The sequence below is a fragment of the Xiphias gladius genome, chromosome 2 (assembly GCF_016859285.1).
Source record: "Xiphias gladius isolate SHS-SW01 ecotype Sanya breed wild chromosome 2, ASM1685928v1, whole genome shotgun sequence".
Classification (NCBI taxonomy): Eukaryota; Metazoa; Chordata; class Actinopteri; order Istiophoriformes; family Xiphiidae; genus Xiphias; species Xiphias gladius.
Window position 1 is genome coordinate 13192691 of NC_053401.1, and position 14122 is coordinate 13206812.

Sequence of the window (14122 nt, forward strand, 5' to 3'; positions counted from 1 at the left end):
TAATTGATATTCTTTGGACAAAGTGCAGCAGTGAAGAGGTTTACAATTGAAGAACAAATGAGCAAAGACATCAGCCCGTAGTTTCAATAGGAGCCTATCATGACTCAAAGTCCAAAGGTAAAGGAAGTGCTAAAAACATTCTATCTCAGTAGATTCATATTCTGGAAAATGTTCAGGCACAAACAAGGACTAAAACAGCCCTTTCCAGAGCATCTTGCTTGTACTTCATGTAGGATCTTTGGCCATGATACAACGAAAAATGTAAACCATTTGGAAATCAATAATGGAGAAAATCTGTATATGACAGAAGAAAATCAGAATGTTAAACATGTTATTTCTGTGGTTTGTTTAGTGATGTTTAATGATATTTATTTTGGAGTACACTACAACCATTAACAATACAGTTTTCCAAGAAGATAAAGGGGTTTTGCAAGGAAAAAAAAGGTTTTTCTTGATTATAACTACATGAAAAAGGTAGCAAATAAAGTAGAAATGTTTATTTTTCCCAAAACCCAATAGACACTGCCCCCCCCTCAGCACCACCACCTAAATTAATGAACTCAGAAATAAACAGAAAGGGAGGTATACAGACAAACCTAATAAAAATTAAGACCACAAAAGTACAACAAAATAGGAGAATTAAATGTGATTAAATCGCTCCCATCTAAAGCTGTATTATTAAATCTAATGGAGGACTCCTATGCTAACTGTAGTCCCTCCGAACTGTTTCTACTTGTTGGTAGTGCTGCTGGCTCAATGAGAATTACACTCAACTCTATTGCCCCCATGGTTTAACTCCCAAACCCGCATATTAAAGCATAGTCTGGCGAAAACTTGAAAGGAACTGGACGAATCCTGCTTAGCCTGGCATGATAGTCTTAAAACATATAAGTAAGGCCCTCTGTAATGCCAGAGCAGCCAATTACTCATCTTTAATGGAGGAAAATAAAAAACAACCCTAGGTTTCTTTTCAGCACTGTAGCCAGGCTGAGAGAGAGTCATAGCTCTATTGCTGAATGTATTCCTACCGCTCTCAGTAGTGACGATTTCATGAAATTCTTTAATGATAAAATTCTAACTATTAGAGACAAAATTCACCACCTCCTGCCCCTCAACCGGCATGGATTTATCTTCAAACACAGGAACCTTAGAAACAGCTTTAAAACCCGATACAGACAGTTTCTCTCCCATCGACCTTCGCCAACCACCTTCAACAACGTCTTCATCTAAACCATCAACCTCTTAGACCCCTTCCCAACTAAGGAAGTTTTACCTCTAGTTAGCACCTCTTTACTAGATATAATCAACCTGTCTTTATTAACTAGCTATGTACTGCAGTCCTTTAAAGTAGCTGTAATTAAACCTTAACCTTGTCATTAATTAGGCCTAGGTTGCCAGGTGACTTCCCATGATGCCCCGAGCTCCTCTCTCCTCCTCTCCCTCTCCATCTTTACACATTCATATCCCATCAATGCTCGTTACTAACTTGACCTCTTCTCTCTCCTGTAGATTTGTCCATTCTCATCTCTCTCCTCTACAAAAGTTCCCCTTTAAAAATGATGGTGTAGTAAAACCTCTGATACTTTTGCAGAAATTCTTTTTGTAAAAAACAAAACATTCTTAAAAAAAATAGTGTTTAAAAGCTAATTTCTAAACTGAATCTCGCTTTGAATGAGAAAAACTTTTTTTTTTTAAAAACTTTAAAACTAACTTTTTTTTTAGGTTTTCAAGGGCAGGAACATAAACATGGAGAGATAAGTGCTGTCATTTGTAAACCTCTATATTAAAAGGGGTTGTTGTTGTTGTAAACAACAATAAGACAACATCTTATTCTGTGTGTGTCAAACTACCTGTTGAATCCTGTGATGCAGATTTGTGTGTCAGAAATAAATAAATGCCCACAGCCAGCTGAAGTCTGTTGATGTCAGAGATGTCCCTGTGTGATGGCTCAGATGAGCTCACTGGGGCTCTGACAGACCTCAGCAGCTACATACACACGGGATCCCCTTCCCCAAACACACATGAACACAACTACACAAATCAGTCCACTACGAGAACAGACTGGAACAACACACACCAATCATTTTGTCCTTGCACAAGGACAAATTACATGATTAATTGGTGAAAAGGAGCATTTTTTGAGTCAAAAAAGTTTGTAGAAATCAAGGACAAGCACATAAACTGGTTACAATTTTAACATCTTTATTCATTAAGATTACAGAATTTTTAATTATTGCTCATAATCTACCATTATCACTTGCAATATTTAAACATAGGGTTTTTTTTTCTTTATTAGACAACTTAAAACATGTTTGAGAATTTTGCTAGTTTGCACTGTATGAGGATTTACAACAATAAATACAGGAGTTGATTCTTCTTTTACCTTCCTATACTTTTAAAGGTTGTCATATCTGTATATAGTATGTATATACATATATGATGCTGGTGTCTTCCCCCGCCACCCATGTGTTGGTCAGCTTGCGTCTGAAAAAACAAAAATAGTTTCTTCCCCTGACGCACAGGCTAGGATCCTGAGGCAGCTGTTAACGAAGCAACCATGGCCTACGAGAACGGATGTGTACAAACACATATAGAGACGTTTAGACACACACACGCACACGCCAGCTATGATCACTTCAGCTTTCATATGGTCATACACTCTTTAACAAACATTCACACTTACAAAAGGGGGGGGCGCAAGAATTAAGACAACAGGCCTATGAACTACCATGTCAACAGGTCACACTTCTTTAAGAAGGGGACTCTCAACAACACAAGGAGACAGAAATGCACAAACAATGGCAGGGAACCGCGTGACATTGACGTTTTATGTGCTGTGACAGCATTGGATCTTGTCATTTTATGGCAGCATATGGGTGTGCAGTAGGCTTACTAGAGTTTCCTACACACCTTTAAACTTTCAATTTCCTTCGACTTTAATTTGTTTTTACCCAATTTAAAGGAATAGTCTAATATTTTGGGAGCTTAGCATAAAGGGAAACAGTTAGTCTGCGTCTACCCAAGTCCGCCTACCAGTACATCTACAGCTCACTAATCCTAATGACACGTTACATCTTGTTCGTTTAATTCGTGCAAAACTGTCATTTGGCCAGGAGTTATGAGCCAGTCCATTTCTTGGCCATTCTCCTGTAAAAACGGCAAATGGTAGTTTTTTGGGGTTTTTTTGTTTTCTTTACACATACGTCTCCATACGGTTTGAACAAAGAAGATGTGTTATCAGAATTAGTGAGCTTTAGAGGTGCTGGTAGGCAGATTTTGTTATCATTGGACAGATCCAGGCTAGCTGCTTCCCTGGCTTCCAGTCATTAAGCTAGGCTAAGCTAACTAGCTCATGCTACATATTTAGCGTACAGACATAAGAGTGGGATCGATCTTCTCAACTCACAACAATATTAATATTAATATTTCCTCAAATGTCAGACTATTCCTGTAAAGACTTTGGTTGGTATTAAATATTATGTACAGTGATATTACTCATGTCACACAAAAACTAAACAAAGCTTTTTGTGCTATTTCGACCTGTTCAAAAGATGTAAAGTGATCAAATTTATTTCCATATATAGTGCAGTAAAATTTTCAGACCTGGATAATAAGCCACTGTATGTGTGTGTTTAAGCATTTGATCCTACTCTGCGAGAGTAGAGCCAGATAGGAAAGGATCTAAGCCTTTCAGGTGTGGTGAGGAAGAAACTAAAATATATCAGAGATAGCATGCCAAGTGTGTAGATCTTTAAAAACATGTAAAATCCCTTTAAAGGCAAATGCACATTTATTTGCAGAGAAGGTAAATGTGCTTCTTGGAAAGAAAATAAATCATGGTGGAATTCAAATCCCAGATTTTATTTTGAAGCTGAACCCCATGTATGTGTGTGTACCAAAGAGTTGTGTTGTGTATGGTTAAGTACAGTAAATCTAAACAGCACCATACTTTTCAAAGAGGACCTGATTGAAGAAATCTGCGTAAGTACCGGACTGGCAACAACTTGCTGCTCATTTGGTATCTCTGTAAATAGTTTCTGTCACAGTATTAAAAATGAGGGTTTAAGTACATTTATTACACTTATTAGAACATTTAATTGCTTATCCTTATGACATGTTGATTTTTTTTCCCAAAAGTTCCATCAGATGGTGCAGGAGAGAAAAAGATAGAAAAATCTTAGTTTCTATATAAATATCTAAATATACAGTATACCCCTTGTAATGATCTGACAATCTGCCATGCTTTTAATATAGTATAGTCATTCTTGGTAAAGGAAAAAACAAACTGAAAAGGTCAGCTCTCACTAGCTTGAAATACTTTTCATTACTTCAACACTGGTGTCATGTGAGCAGCCGGAAGGTGAGAAATAAGCAGCTAATGAGATGGTTTCACTGTGGGTTTGAGTGACAGGTGGGAAAAAGTGGCCACCATCCAGTCATACAAAATAAAACAAAACAAAAAAAACCCAAAAAACAAAAACAAAAAACTTATGACAAACTACAGGCTGATCTGAAGGGACAGAACACATAATAAAAAAAATGTTTAAAAACAGACAACATTGAATCTCAATGAAACAAATAAAAGACATGATATGATTGGACCCTGAGATCCCGCTTAACCCCCTCCCATTAGGTCTAATCCCCTTCCCTCGCAAATATTACACAAGAGAAAAAAAAAAAACATAATCACAATTAGAAAAGAAAAGACAAAAAGACAAAAAAAAAAAAAAAAAGGACGGGAAAAAGTGTCCGTCACTAAATCTTCAAAGGTCATCTTCATTCACACAGATTTTTTTAATCAAGTTTTTTTTATATAGTATATATCTTTTTAGCGTCAATAGTTTCATCTTTAACAGTTAAACAATAAAAGATCTGGCAATGAGAAGGGAGGATGGAGGGTTTACACACAACTCGAAACACAAATGAGCATCTAAAGAGAATGAGATAATGGTGGTGTGATGATGAGTGGAAGGGAAGTAAAACATCTCCCAGAAGAAGACTTCGGGGAGCTAGCTAGTGGCGAATGGCATGAGTAGCTCCACAGAGTTAGAGTTAGTTATTATTATTGTTGTCAAGCATGAATAAATAAAATGACTGCCGTAAGCGCTTGGACCCCCCCCCCAACCCCTTTCTCCTTCAGGCTCGGTAAGAGCCCCCCCCCCCCCCCAAAAAAAATATAAAGCAGGTGTGTTGACTATTCTCTCCTCCTCATTCTCCTCCTCTCCCTCTATGAGTCTGTGCGATTCATGGAGTATTGGTATTCCCACGGTCCAAACCCCGACACTGGGTTAATACCTTAGAAACAAAGAGAAAAGTTTTGGTCAGCTTGTGATAATTGGGGCTACGTTTTTTGCCTTTTGGGTGGTTTACCTTAATGAACAGTTAAGTTCAACAGAGTGGTGACTTTTAAAAAAAAAGCTAAAATGCTTTTTCAGTCTCTCAAATGTGGATCTTTTCAGATTGTCCAAGGCTCCTATGATAGTCAGCTGAGTATCTTTGGGAGTGATGGTCAAACAAAACAAGCAATCTGAAGGCAAGCAAAAGATTTAAAAAAAAAAAAAAAAAAGTTTGTTTTTTTTTTAGACCAAATGGTTAATTCACAATGAAAATAACTGTTAGATGCAGTCCTGAACTGAACATAACTGGATTGCAAGTATTTGAGAGGATTTAAATTCAATAAGCAGATTCGATACTGGATTCAGATTTGGTAAAATGCTTCTGAACTCCAGCTATTGACACCCAGCACTCCTAAATGACAATTATTTCTATGACAAGATGATCTCTAAATGCCCTCCAAAGTAAGTGCGCTGAGGTGTTTTCATACCTATAGTAGTTTGGCTTAAAGGGCCCGTTCTTGTTCAAGCCCAGATACTTGGCCTGCTCGTCAGTCAGCTCTGTAAGATGTGCATCAAATGTAGGCAGATGTAGGCTGGCCACATACTCATCTGGAGGATGAGAGTGAGGAAGAACATGTTAACATTCAACAGGCGTCTGTGGTTGATTAATCATTCAAAGGACAAAAGGATGCAAATTGGCAGGAAGCCTCTGGGATTTACCATCTCACCATCTCTTTTCTCCTCTGCAATGCTTATTATCTCCTGTCTTCATCTTTCTCCCCATTTCTCTCTCCTCATCCTTCTTTCCTCATCTCAGACTTTCTTTGCATTCCTTTGTTCTTTGCCTCCATCATCTTTCTGTCAGTGTGTGTGCTTTGGTAACAGCAGCAGTCACTGGGAGGGTGACCTACATTTGGCTTCCTGTTTTTCTTTACAAATGTATGTGCAACATATCTGTTCAGATTCTCAGTCATCCAGGTCATGGTATTCTGTAAGTGCTATACCATCGCATAGCACCTACAGAAAATGTATTCGTGCTGCTCTCACATACTTGAGGAACGCTAAGAAATCTGACTGGCAGCGCCGCAGACATGCTGTGAGCTGTGCACACGCACACACAAATATGCGCACAGACACACAGGACTCATTCTACTGTGAATGATCCGCGATCCAGGGAGATGACTCTGGGCTGAACAGAAGAGACTGTGATGTCTATAGAGATAAATGCAATATGCCTGCAGGCTCTCTGCTGGGGCAAAAACAAACCCTCTGTAATCACCTTCCTGATTGATGGCAACTTAAGAACCAAAAAACGTTATTGTTCATCTCCCTGGCCTGACAGCTTACTGTGTTTATGTTATCTAATAGGGTGTGATACTTCTTGTTTGTGTATTTTTTTCTATTCTAGTAGTATAAGTAGCCTTTCTTCAAGTTGTATTCCATTAACACATCTTAACTCAAGTAAATCTTACCCATCTTCTTGGGCAGCAGGTAAACATCCTGCTTGTACCGTCCTTCTGGGGCATTGTACAGCTCTATCAGAGCCAAAGCCTGGGCAGAAACACATACAAGTGTTACTCCAACACACACCCACACACATATACAGCTTTAATATGTTTTTTTTTTTTTCATAAGCGTATTTCTTGGACCAGAACAAAGTGAGTGCAAGGCAAACATAAAACACAAAACAAAACCATTCGTGTACAGCAAAGTCAATAAGACAGAGCTTGATGTTCTGTTTCTACCTGAGTAGTGGCGGTGATGGAGAGCACAAAAGTGGGCACAGTGGAACAGCTGAGGTTCAGCAGACGACCCTGTAGAGGAAGAAAAGGCAATGCAAGGTTGGAGTACGTGTGGCAAAAACACCCACGGGTTCTTAACTTTGTGTCAGGATGTGCAATCTGACATGATAAAAATATTAAAAAAGGGAGATGTCTGCTAGGGATGAATAAACTCAGATCCCAGTGTCTCCCATCCAACAGGCCACTGACATCAAAATTGTAAAACTGACATCAAACCAGTAAACCAAAGTAAACCAGAGTTTTTAAAGAGTAACTATATGGCATAAGATGAGATTTTTAAAATTTAAATTCAAAACTTATGCTTCCTTACATCTCACCTCTGCATTGCAGAGTGTGAATCTTGTCGATCCCAAGTGTTGCAGAAAATGAGGTAGTATGTGTGTATAACTAAAACAATCTGCAGCTAGGAGGAGCAGGTTGGAATGTTGCTGTTGCATGATGAAAGCAGAATAAAAATGGTTTATAAAACTTTTCATTTGTCCCATCACTCCCACACGCCTTCAAGAAGATGTGTGCATTTAATTGTTGAAGATTTTGTTTCTTTAGCGTCTTGTTCTGCTGTGTTGGCCCTTGTATACTAATTGTCTTGCCTGCAAAACCCTGTCTTTGTGGCCCATCTCTCTCTCACTTAGGTTTAGCAATGGAGCTAAGTACAACTCATGAATCTGTATAAATAAATGCATGAGTGTATAGTATTATATTGTGAGACAAAGTAATGAAACAAAGAGGAATGAATAAAATGCCCCTCCTTTGACAGAGCTACTGATAAAAATTGGTGTAATTTTTCAACTTTAAAGAAAACCAGCTATCTGAGTTCTCTTCATCTCAGATATATGAATGATGGTTTTAAGGTGATGTATTTTACCTTTAAATAAGCGACATTTTGGGAACAATACTCTATTTTGGATCAGAACTGCGTGGAACAGAGTGTGATCTGGAGGGAGGGGAGGTGTACATTAGGATGGAGGAGTAGATCTATCGATGGGGTTGAAACCTGCTGCAGATCAAACGGCAGCAGACACACAGACATCGACGTTCCAGCAGGTTATCTATCTGGCCCTGTCAGACTGCTCTCATTCTGTCATGGCTTGTAATACACGCACACGCAGAAGAACACACACACACAGACACACACACACCAAGCCTTTTCTATAATGTGTCTCTGCAGAGGTGGTTATGCATATTCCCTTAAAATGTTACATTTTCTATACCAAACTTTGTTAACTAGATTTGAGGATTTCTAATGGAGTTCAGTGAGATGTTTATTAAATGTGACGGGGTATGACTCTGTGTCTACATAACAGTCTCAACTTTGAATTTAAAGTCTTTCTGTTGATTTGCTCTTTCAAAATCCTCCGGGAAAGTGTGTGCCTGTGTACCTCAGCCAGCAACACTATCCTCTTGCCATCGGGCCAGATGACATGGTCCACCTGAGAGCGCACCCTCTCCCAGGTCAGCTCAGGAGTCCGCAGGCTTGCCTACAGGGTGAGCACATCATCAACAATTATTTGCTTTTGGAATCGTCCCCCCCATCTTTTCTTCTACTGCTCATTTCTGTTAGGAGGAACTACCACCCATATTTCATTGTGGGCTTAAAGTTGGCTAAGCAAGCTTGGCATTTTTCAGGGCTTAAGTAGTTTGAGAAACGAGTCACAACTTCCTCTCCGGTCTGAACAACTTCCTTCATCCACCACTCATTCTGATAACTTTCTTTTAAAAAAATAGGTAAGTAAATAAATAAATAAATAAATCCTTCCCTTCCTCTGGTATTTCTTCTATTCCGAGCACTTCTTTTTCTCACGGTTTTATGGTCACAGGAATACAGTCAGAGCACCACAACCCTTATCTTTGTTTTCCTTAGTATTGCTTGCCTTTTATTTCTTGGATTTTTATTGTATTTTAATGTTGCACTCCCAAGTTAAAATCCTAAAGTGTTAATATAATTCAACCCGTTTCTGTTTACTTAAGTTTACTTCCAAAACTAAGCTTGTATTGCAATGTCATCAAGCAGTGGCATCACAACCTTTATTAAGGGTGGTAAAATATGTCAACAGTTAAAACTGATTTGTCAGCCACAGAGCGCAGAGGATTTAAAAAAAAAAAAAAAAAGCTCTTCATATTTCTGATAACTTTTTAAAAGTCTGCCCCCCTAACCCTGACTACTATAGCTGGTTATGGGTCGGGCCTTTCATTCCAACCCCACTAACGCAAATAAGGTGTCAGTTACCATGTCAACACTGAACAATCACTTGCCAAGGTCAGGCTGTAAAGACAGAAGAATGTTCAACACGCAATCAATCATGTTAATGGGAACTGCAGTGTTGTTGTTTCTGTATTGCCAGTTCTTGTTACGCTTTGATCTTCCATCACTTCTCTTGGTTTGTTCTATCTGTCTTTTCTTGTTGACGCATTAAAAATTTTTAGCAAGCTGGTAACTGACCACATCGATCTCAGTGTTGGAGTGTCCCATGTTGCAGACAATGCAGCCGTTCTTCATGCGGTCCAGGTACTCTCTCACCACCACGTTCTTATTTCCTGGTGGATGGAGAGAAAAGAAAAGAAGAAAATGGGAACTGAAATAAGGGAATAGGGAAAAATTTGTCAAGGTTTAAACCATATTTGTTAATGCCAGCAGGCAGAGAATGAAGCCCAACTAGATTCAAAAACCCAATGTAAGAACTGAGAACTGACTTTGTATCCATTTTTTTTTTTTAACCTTACCTCACTGTTTCTGTGATTTGTATGAAGAGGCTACTGTAACACTGTAACTTCCATTTGGGATTAAAAACTCTCTCTCTCTATTCATGTAAAACTATGGGAGTCTTTACCATATGTTATTTAATAATTTCTTATCCCAGTACTTAGGCATAGTTAATTAGGTATAAAATGTAATTTAGTTTGAGTGTTTCAATTGTTTTTGTTGGCCCTTTTTTAGGGATCTGTACATGTCTGACATTTTGATCAAAACTACAGGAATTCTGTGAAAAAACATAGTAACAGCTCTTCATCTGTTTATATAAGTATCTCAAGTTACATGTTTGTACACTGGGAACATGCTAATGATACACATCTGGCTTTAAGGTGTACAGAAATGTAATGCTAATGTTATTAACGGTACTAATCCACATAAAACATTGAAACGTTATCATTATACGATTTACTTATTGTGTAAAAATTGTAGGATTTCATCATTATAGCAATGATAATCACTATCTTGGTTTTAAAGATTGACCTTATTAGAGCAAATGCTTCTCCTGTTTTAGTTATTTCACAGCACTTTGTAATTTTAGTAGAAAAAAAAAAAAAAAACTTACACAAATGCCTCATTATTCTCTTACCATCTTTCCTGTTCAACTAAATTCTCAACCTAAAGCCAGCCCACTGCTTCAGGCCTACCAGCAGAATTAGGTAATGATGCAGAATGATAGGTAATTCTCTGCTCCAACTTAGTGTTCAGGAGAAGTCCCTGGTTGTTGAACTGAGAACTTGATTAGTAACTGATGCAGACTGATGAAAATGACAGAATATATGTCCAGTCTCCCTGTACCAATGCTGACAAGGTGGTAGGACTCACTGTCTTTTATGTTTTGCACCTTCCCAATACACATAATGAAAGCTGTGTCGTAACTGCATTTATTTATACACTCTTGGTTGTTGATGATGTCCCAAAACAAAAGCCAACAGGAAAAAAATCCCTGTACAGCTGCTATGAGGCAGTTAGTCAGCAATCGTAACATTATGATGAAGAAACACTTTTTCAATTTCAACGAAGAGACAGAGACAAACAGTGGAGTGACAGAGGCTGAAGCAAACCTGTGCAGGTGATGACGATGTCCACTTGTCTGATGACTTCATTCAGCTTCACCAGCCTGAAGCCGTCCATGCTGCGATATGGAAAAAAGACAATAACGAGCATTAGATGTCCACGCCAGCAGTGAGCCCTAAGAAACTGAACAAGTGGAGTCTTACCAGGCCTGCAAGGCACAGATGGGGTCGATCTCTGTGACATAGACGATGGAGCCCATCGCTTTCAGGGCAGCACAGCAGCCTTTTCCAACCTGAGGAAGATAAGGACGGGATATTAACATACAGTAAAATAAACACACCTTGGTAATCAAAGGAGACAACATAATTTCATGTCACATGCTGAAACTGTCAAAGCCAGTGTTGTGTAGTGGTTTGGGACTGGGTCCAAAGAAAAGACCTCTAGTAAAGCAAGTTACACTGCCACTGTTTGGGCTTTGATTTAAACTAGAGTAACCCATCCTAAAAATGTACAGTATTTATTGTTGTGTGAAGCATCCAAGGAATTTGCCACAACAATTCAACTACAGGTGGTCTCCGGTTTTACATGCTTATTTATTTGAACATGTATACATATAGACCAGGTCTAGGAAGAGGACAGCAAACTATGTTCCCTGGTAGTGTACAAATAATCGAAAGCTGCAATGATTAGCTGATTATCGAGTAATTGATTGACAGAAAAATACTCAGCCACTATTTTGATAATCAATTAATCTTTTAAGTTGTTTCCCAATTCATCATGAAAGTAAGTCTTAGTTACAGCCCTAAAATAATCATTTTCTTACAGAAACTGCCAAGAGGCAGCTAATCTCTAATACAGTGATGAGGATGTTCTATGTGCACAAAACTTTCTAGTGACCTGTTCAAGACAACCCGTTCAATACTAAATTGTGTGAAGACATTTGCAAAATCCTTGTCCCTACTTGCTTAGATGCCTTCAAAGACAGGAAACAATTATCTTACTTGTCTTCTAACCTACACTAAGTGTTTCCATTGTCACAAATGGATTTTTTATACTTTTAATGTGATTTCACTTGAAATATTTCAGGAGAGAGGACATGGCTCTAAATTTTTTTCTTTCAGTGAACAAGCATTGTGCGTCAGCCTTACCTCTCCGTATCCACACACCACCACCTGCTTGCCTCCAAACATGACATCAGTGGTTCTCTTCAGGCTAAGGACAGAAACACAATTATTTCACTGGCAACCTGGTATTTATTCAGACTGTGTGGAACAGAGAGGAGGTGGGCATGATTGTCCTGCAACAATAAAAATGTAAAAACAACAAACATGAGTTGTTACTGAGGTTAAACAGGAGACTGTTTCATACCCATCTAAGATGGACTCCCTGCAGCAGTAGAGGTTGTCAAACTTCTGCTTGGTCACTGAGTCGTTGACGTTCATGGCTGGGACACACAACTTCCCTGCCTTGGACAGCTGGTACAACCTACATATAAAAACAAACAAACAAACAAACAAACAAACACACAAACACAAACACACACTAAATATTTATGTATTTTTTTAAACTTAACTGTAATTTTAACTTTATATCAGTAATTTATTTTTTCCCATTTAGTGATAATGCAAATTAAGCAATCCTAACGGAAATTTTTTTTTTTCCGTTATAAGAGGGGACTGGTTTTATCATTTATATTCATATATTTTTATGTATTTGCGATTAACATATATGCTATTTGATTTACGCAAAGTTTCCTTTATGAAAACAGCCATGCTGCAGTTGTGTAATCACAGTACACTGTTAGTGAACATGGTCACCACTAGATGGTGATGTTACCACATCAGAAACTGTGTGTGTGTGTGTGTGTGTGTGTGTGTGTGTGTGTGTGTGTGTGTGTGTGTGTGTGTGTGTGTGTGTGTGTGTGTGTGTGTGTGTGTGTGTGTGTGTGTGTGAAAATGTACTTTCCCAGTCTCTCATTTCAAATAATGAGAAGTGGTTTTATCTGTAAAGCACTGTAATAATTTTGACTTTTAAAAGAAACACTGCTTAGGAGAACAACAGGGAAGAGAACGTAGGTTTGTTACAAGTCCTACCTGTGCACACCAGTAACGCTCTCCTCCACGATGCCCTTGATCTTCTTGAACATGTTGGGGTATTTTTTATAAATCCAGTGAGTCAGGTCCCCACCATCATCCAAGATCTGACAGGCAATCAGACACAGAGACGAGCAGAGTGAAAGGGAGAGAGAAAAATTCAGAGAGGATATTGGGAAAGAACCCACTTAAACCTTCAAACTGAATCTCAAACTTGGAGATAAGTTTCATGGTCAAATAACACATTTTTCAATTCAGTCAAGAGTTTTTTTCTTCAACATAAAGAAAGAAATCCGTTATATCTGTTTGATCTGAATGTCTAACATATTTTATGGTTCAAAAAAAAATCCAACCATCATGTAAAATCTAGTTTGTCTTGTCAAAATAGCAGATGTATGTACCACCAATGAGCACTGTAGGATGAAAAAATAAAGAAAAAATCATTTTCTCATGCTTTATTTAGAATGTAGGTGTTCTACCATGTTGGGTTGCCAGCCTTCGACGTTGACACAGCGATCGATGCACCACCAGAAGTCGTCCTCGGACTCCCCCTTCCATGCAAACACACTGAAACCTAGAAAGAGACAGGAAGCGTTTTTTAAATAGAAGATGGTAACTGCAAAACAGAGAAATCAGGAAGAGGTGGAGAATGAGTGAAAGAGAGTTTGAATATTTAAAGGAATAAAAGACAGGAGAGAAGAAAAGGGGCAGGTGTGACACACAAGAAGTCCCAAGAGTCTCACCTCCCTCTGCCAAGGCAGCTGCCACTTCATTCTGGGTGGAGTAGATGTTGCAGGCTGCCCATCTGCACTGAGCCCCCAAAGCTGACAGAGTCTCCATCAGCACCTGAGATAAGAGGAGAGGAGGGGGGTCTTTGATTGTCTTTTTGTTGTAGCTGTTGAAGTGACACTGTACTAACAACCTTTATGCTGTGAATGAGTCTGTGTCTGTGTTTTTGCACTCTTACTCACAGCAGTCTGGGCAGTGATGTGGGTGCAGCCCACCACCTTGGCACCGGCGAGGGGTTTCTCCCCCTGTGCTCGCTTCCTCAGGGCCATCAGTGCTGGCATCTCTGAAATAGGAGAAAGAAACACACGCATAAGTGGATATAGGAATCAGCTGGAT

The 14122-nt window shown here is 38.8% G+C and overlaps 1 protein-coding gene across 2 annotated transcripts in view; it reads right to left on the reverse strand.

The window, feature by feature from the left end:
• Window positions 1-5148: 5148 nt before the first annotated feature.
• The window catches only part of ahcyl2b (adenosylhomocysteinase like 2b), a 39885-nt gene continuing 30911 nt past the window's right edge, over window positions 5149-14122 (reverse strand). Inside the window, exons 4-17 of one of the 2 annotated variants that reach the window (XM_040145928.1) lie at window positions 13969-14069; window positions 13741-13843; window positions 13477-13571; window positions 12998-13104; window positions 12273-12389; window positions 12053-12116; window positions 11108-11196; window positions 10952-11022; window positions 9579-9673; window positions 8518-8616; window positions 7082-7150; window positions 6809-6887; window positions 5825-5945; window positions 5149-5295 (exon numbers count right to left, since the gene is read on the reverse strand). In XM_040145928.1, coding sequence (XP_040001862.1) covers window positions 5289-5295; window positions 5825-5945; window positions 6809-6887; window positions 7082-7150; window positions 8518-8616; window positions 9579-9673; window positions 10952-11022; window positions 11108-11196; window positions 12053-12116; window positions 12273-12389; window positions 12998-13104; window positions 13477-13571; window positions 13741-13843; window positions 13969-14069 — 1217 coding nt within the window. In that variant the 3' untranslated portion in view covers window positions 5149-5288. The remainder of the gene's footprint in view (window positions 5296-5824; window positions 5946-6808; window positions 6888-7081; window positions 7151-8517; window positions 8617-9578; window positions 9674-10951; window positions 11023-11107; window positions 11197-12052; window positions 12117-12272; window positions 12390-12997; window positions 13105-13476; window positions 13572-13740; window positions 13844-13968; window positions 14070-14122) is intronic. The other variant, XM_040145937.1, reaches the window with a different exon arrangement.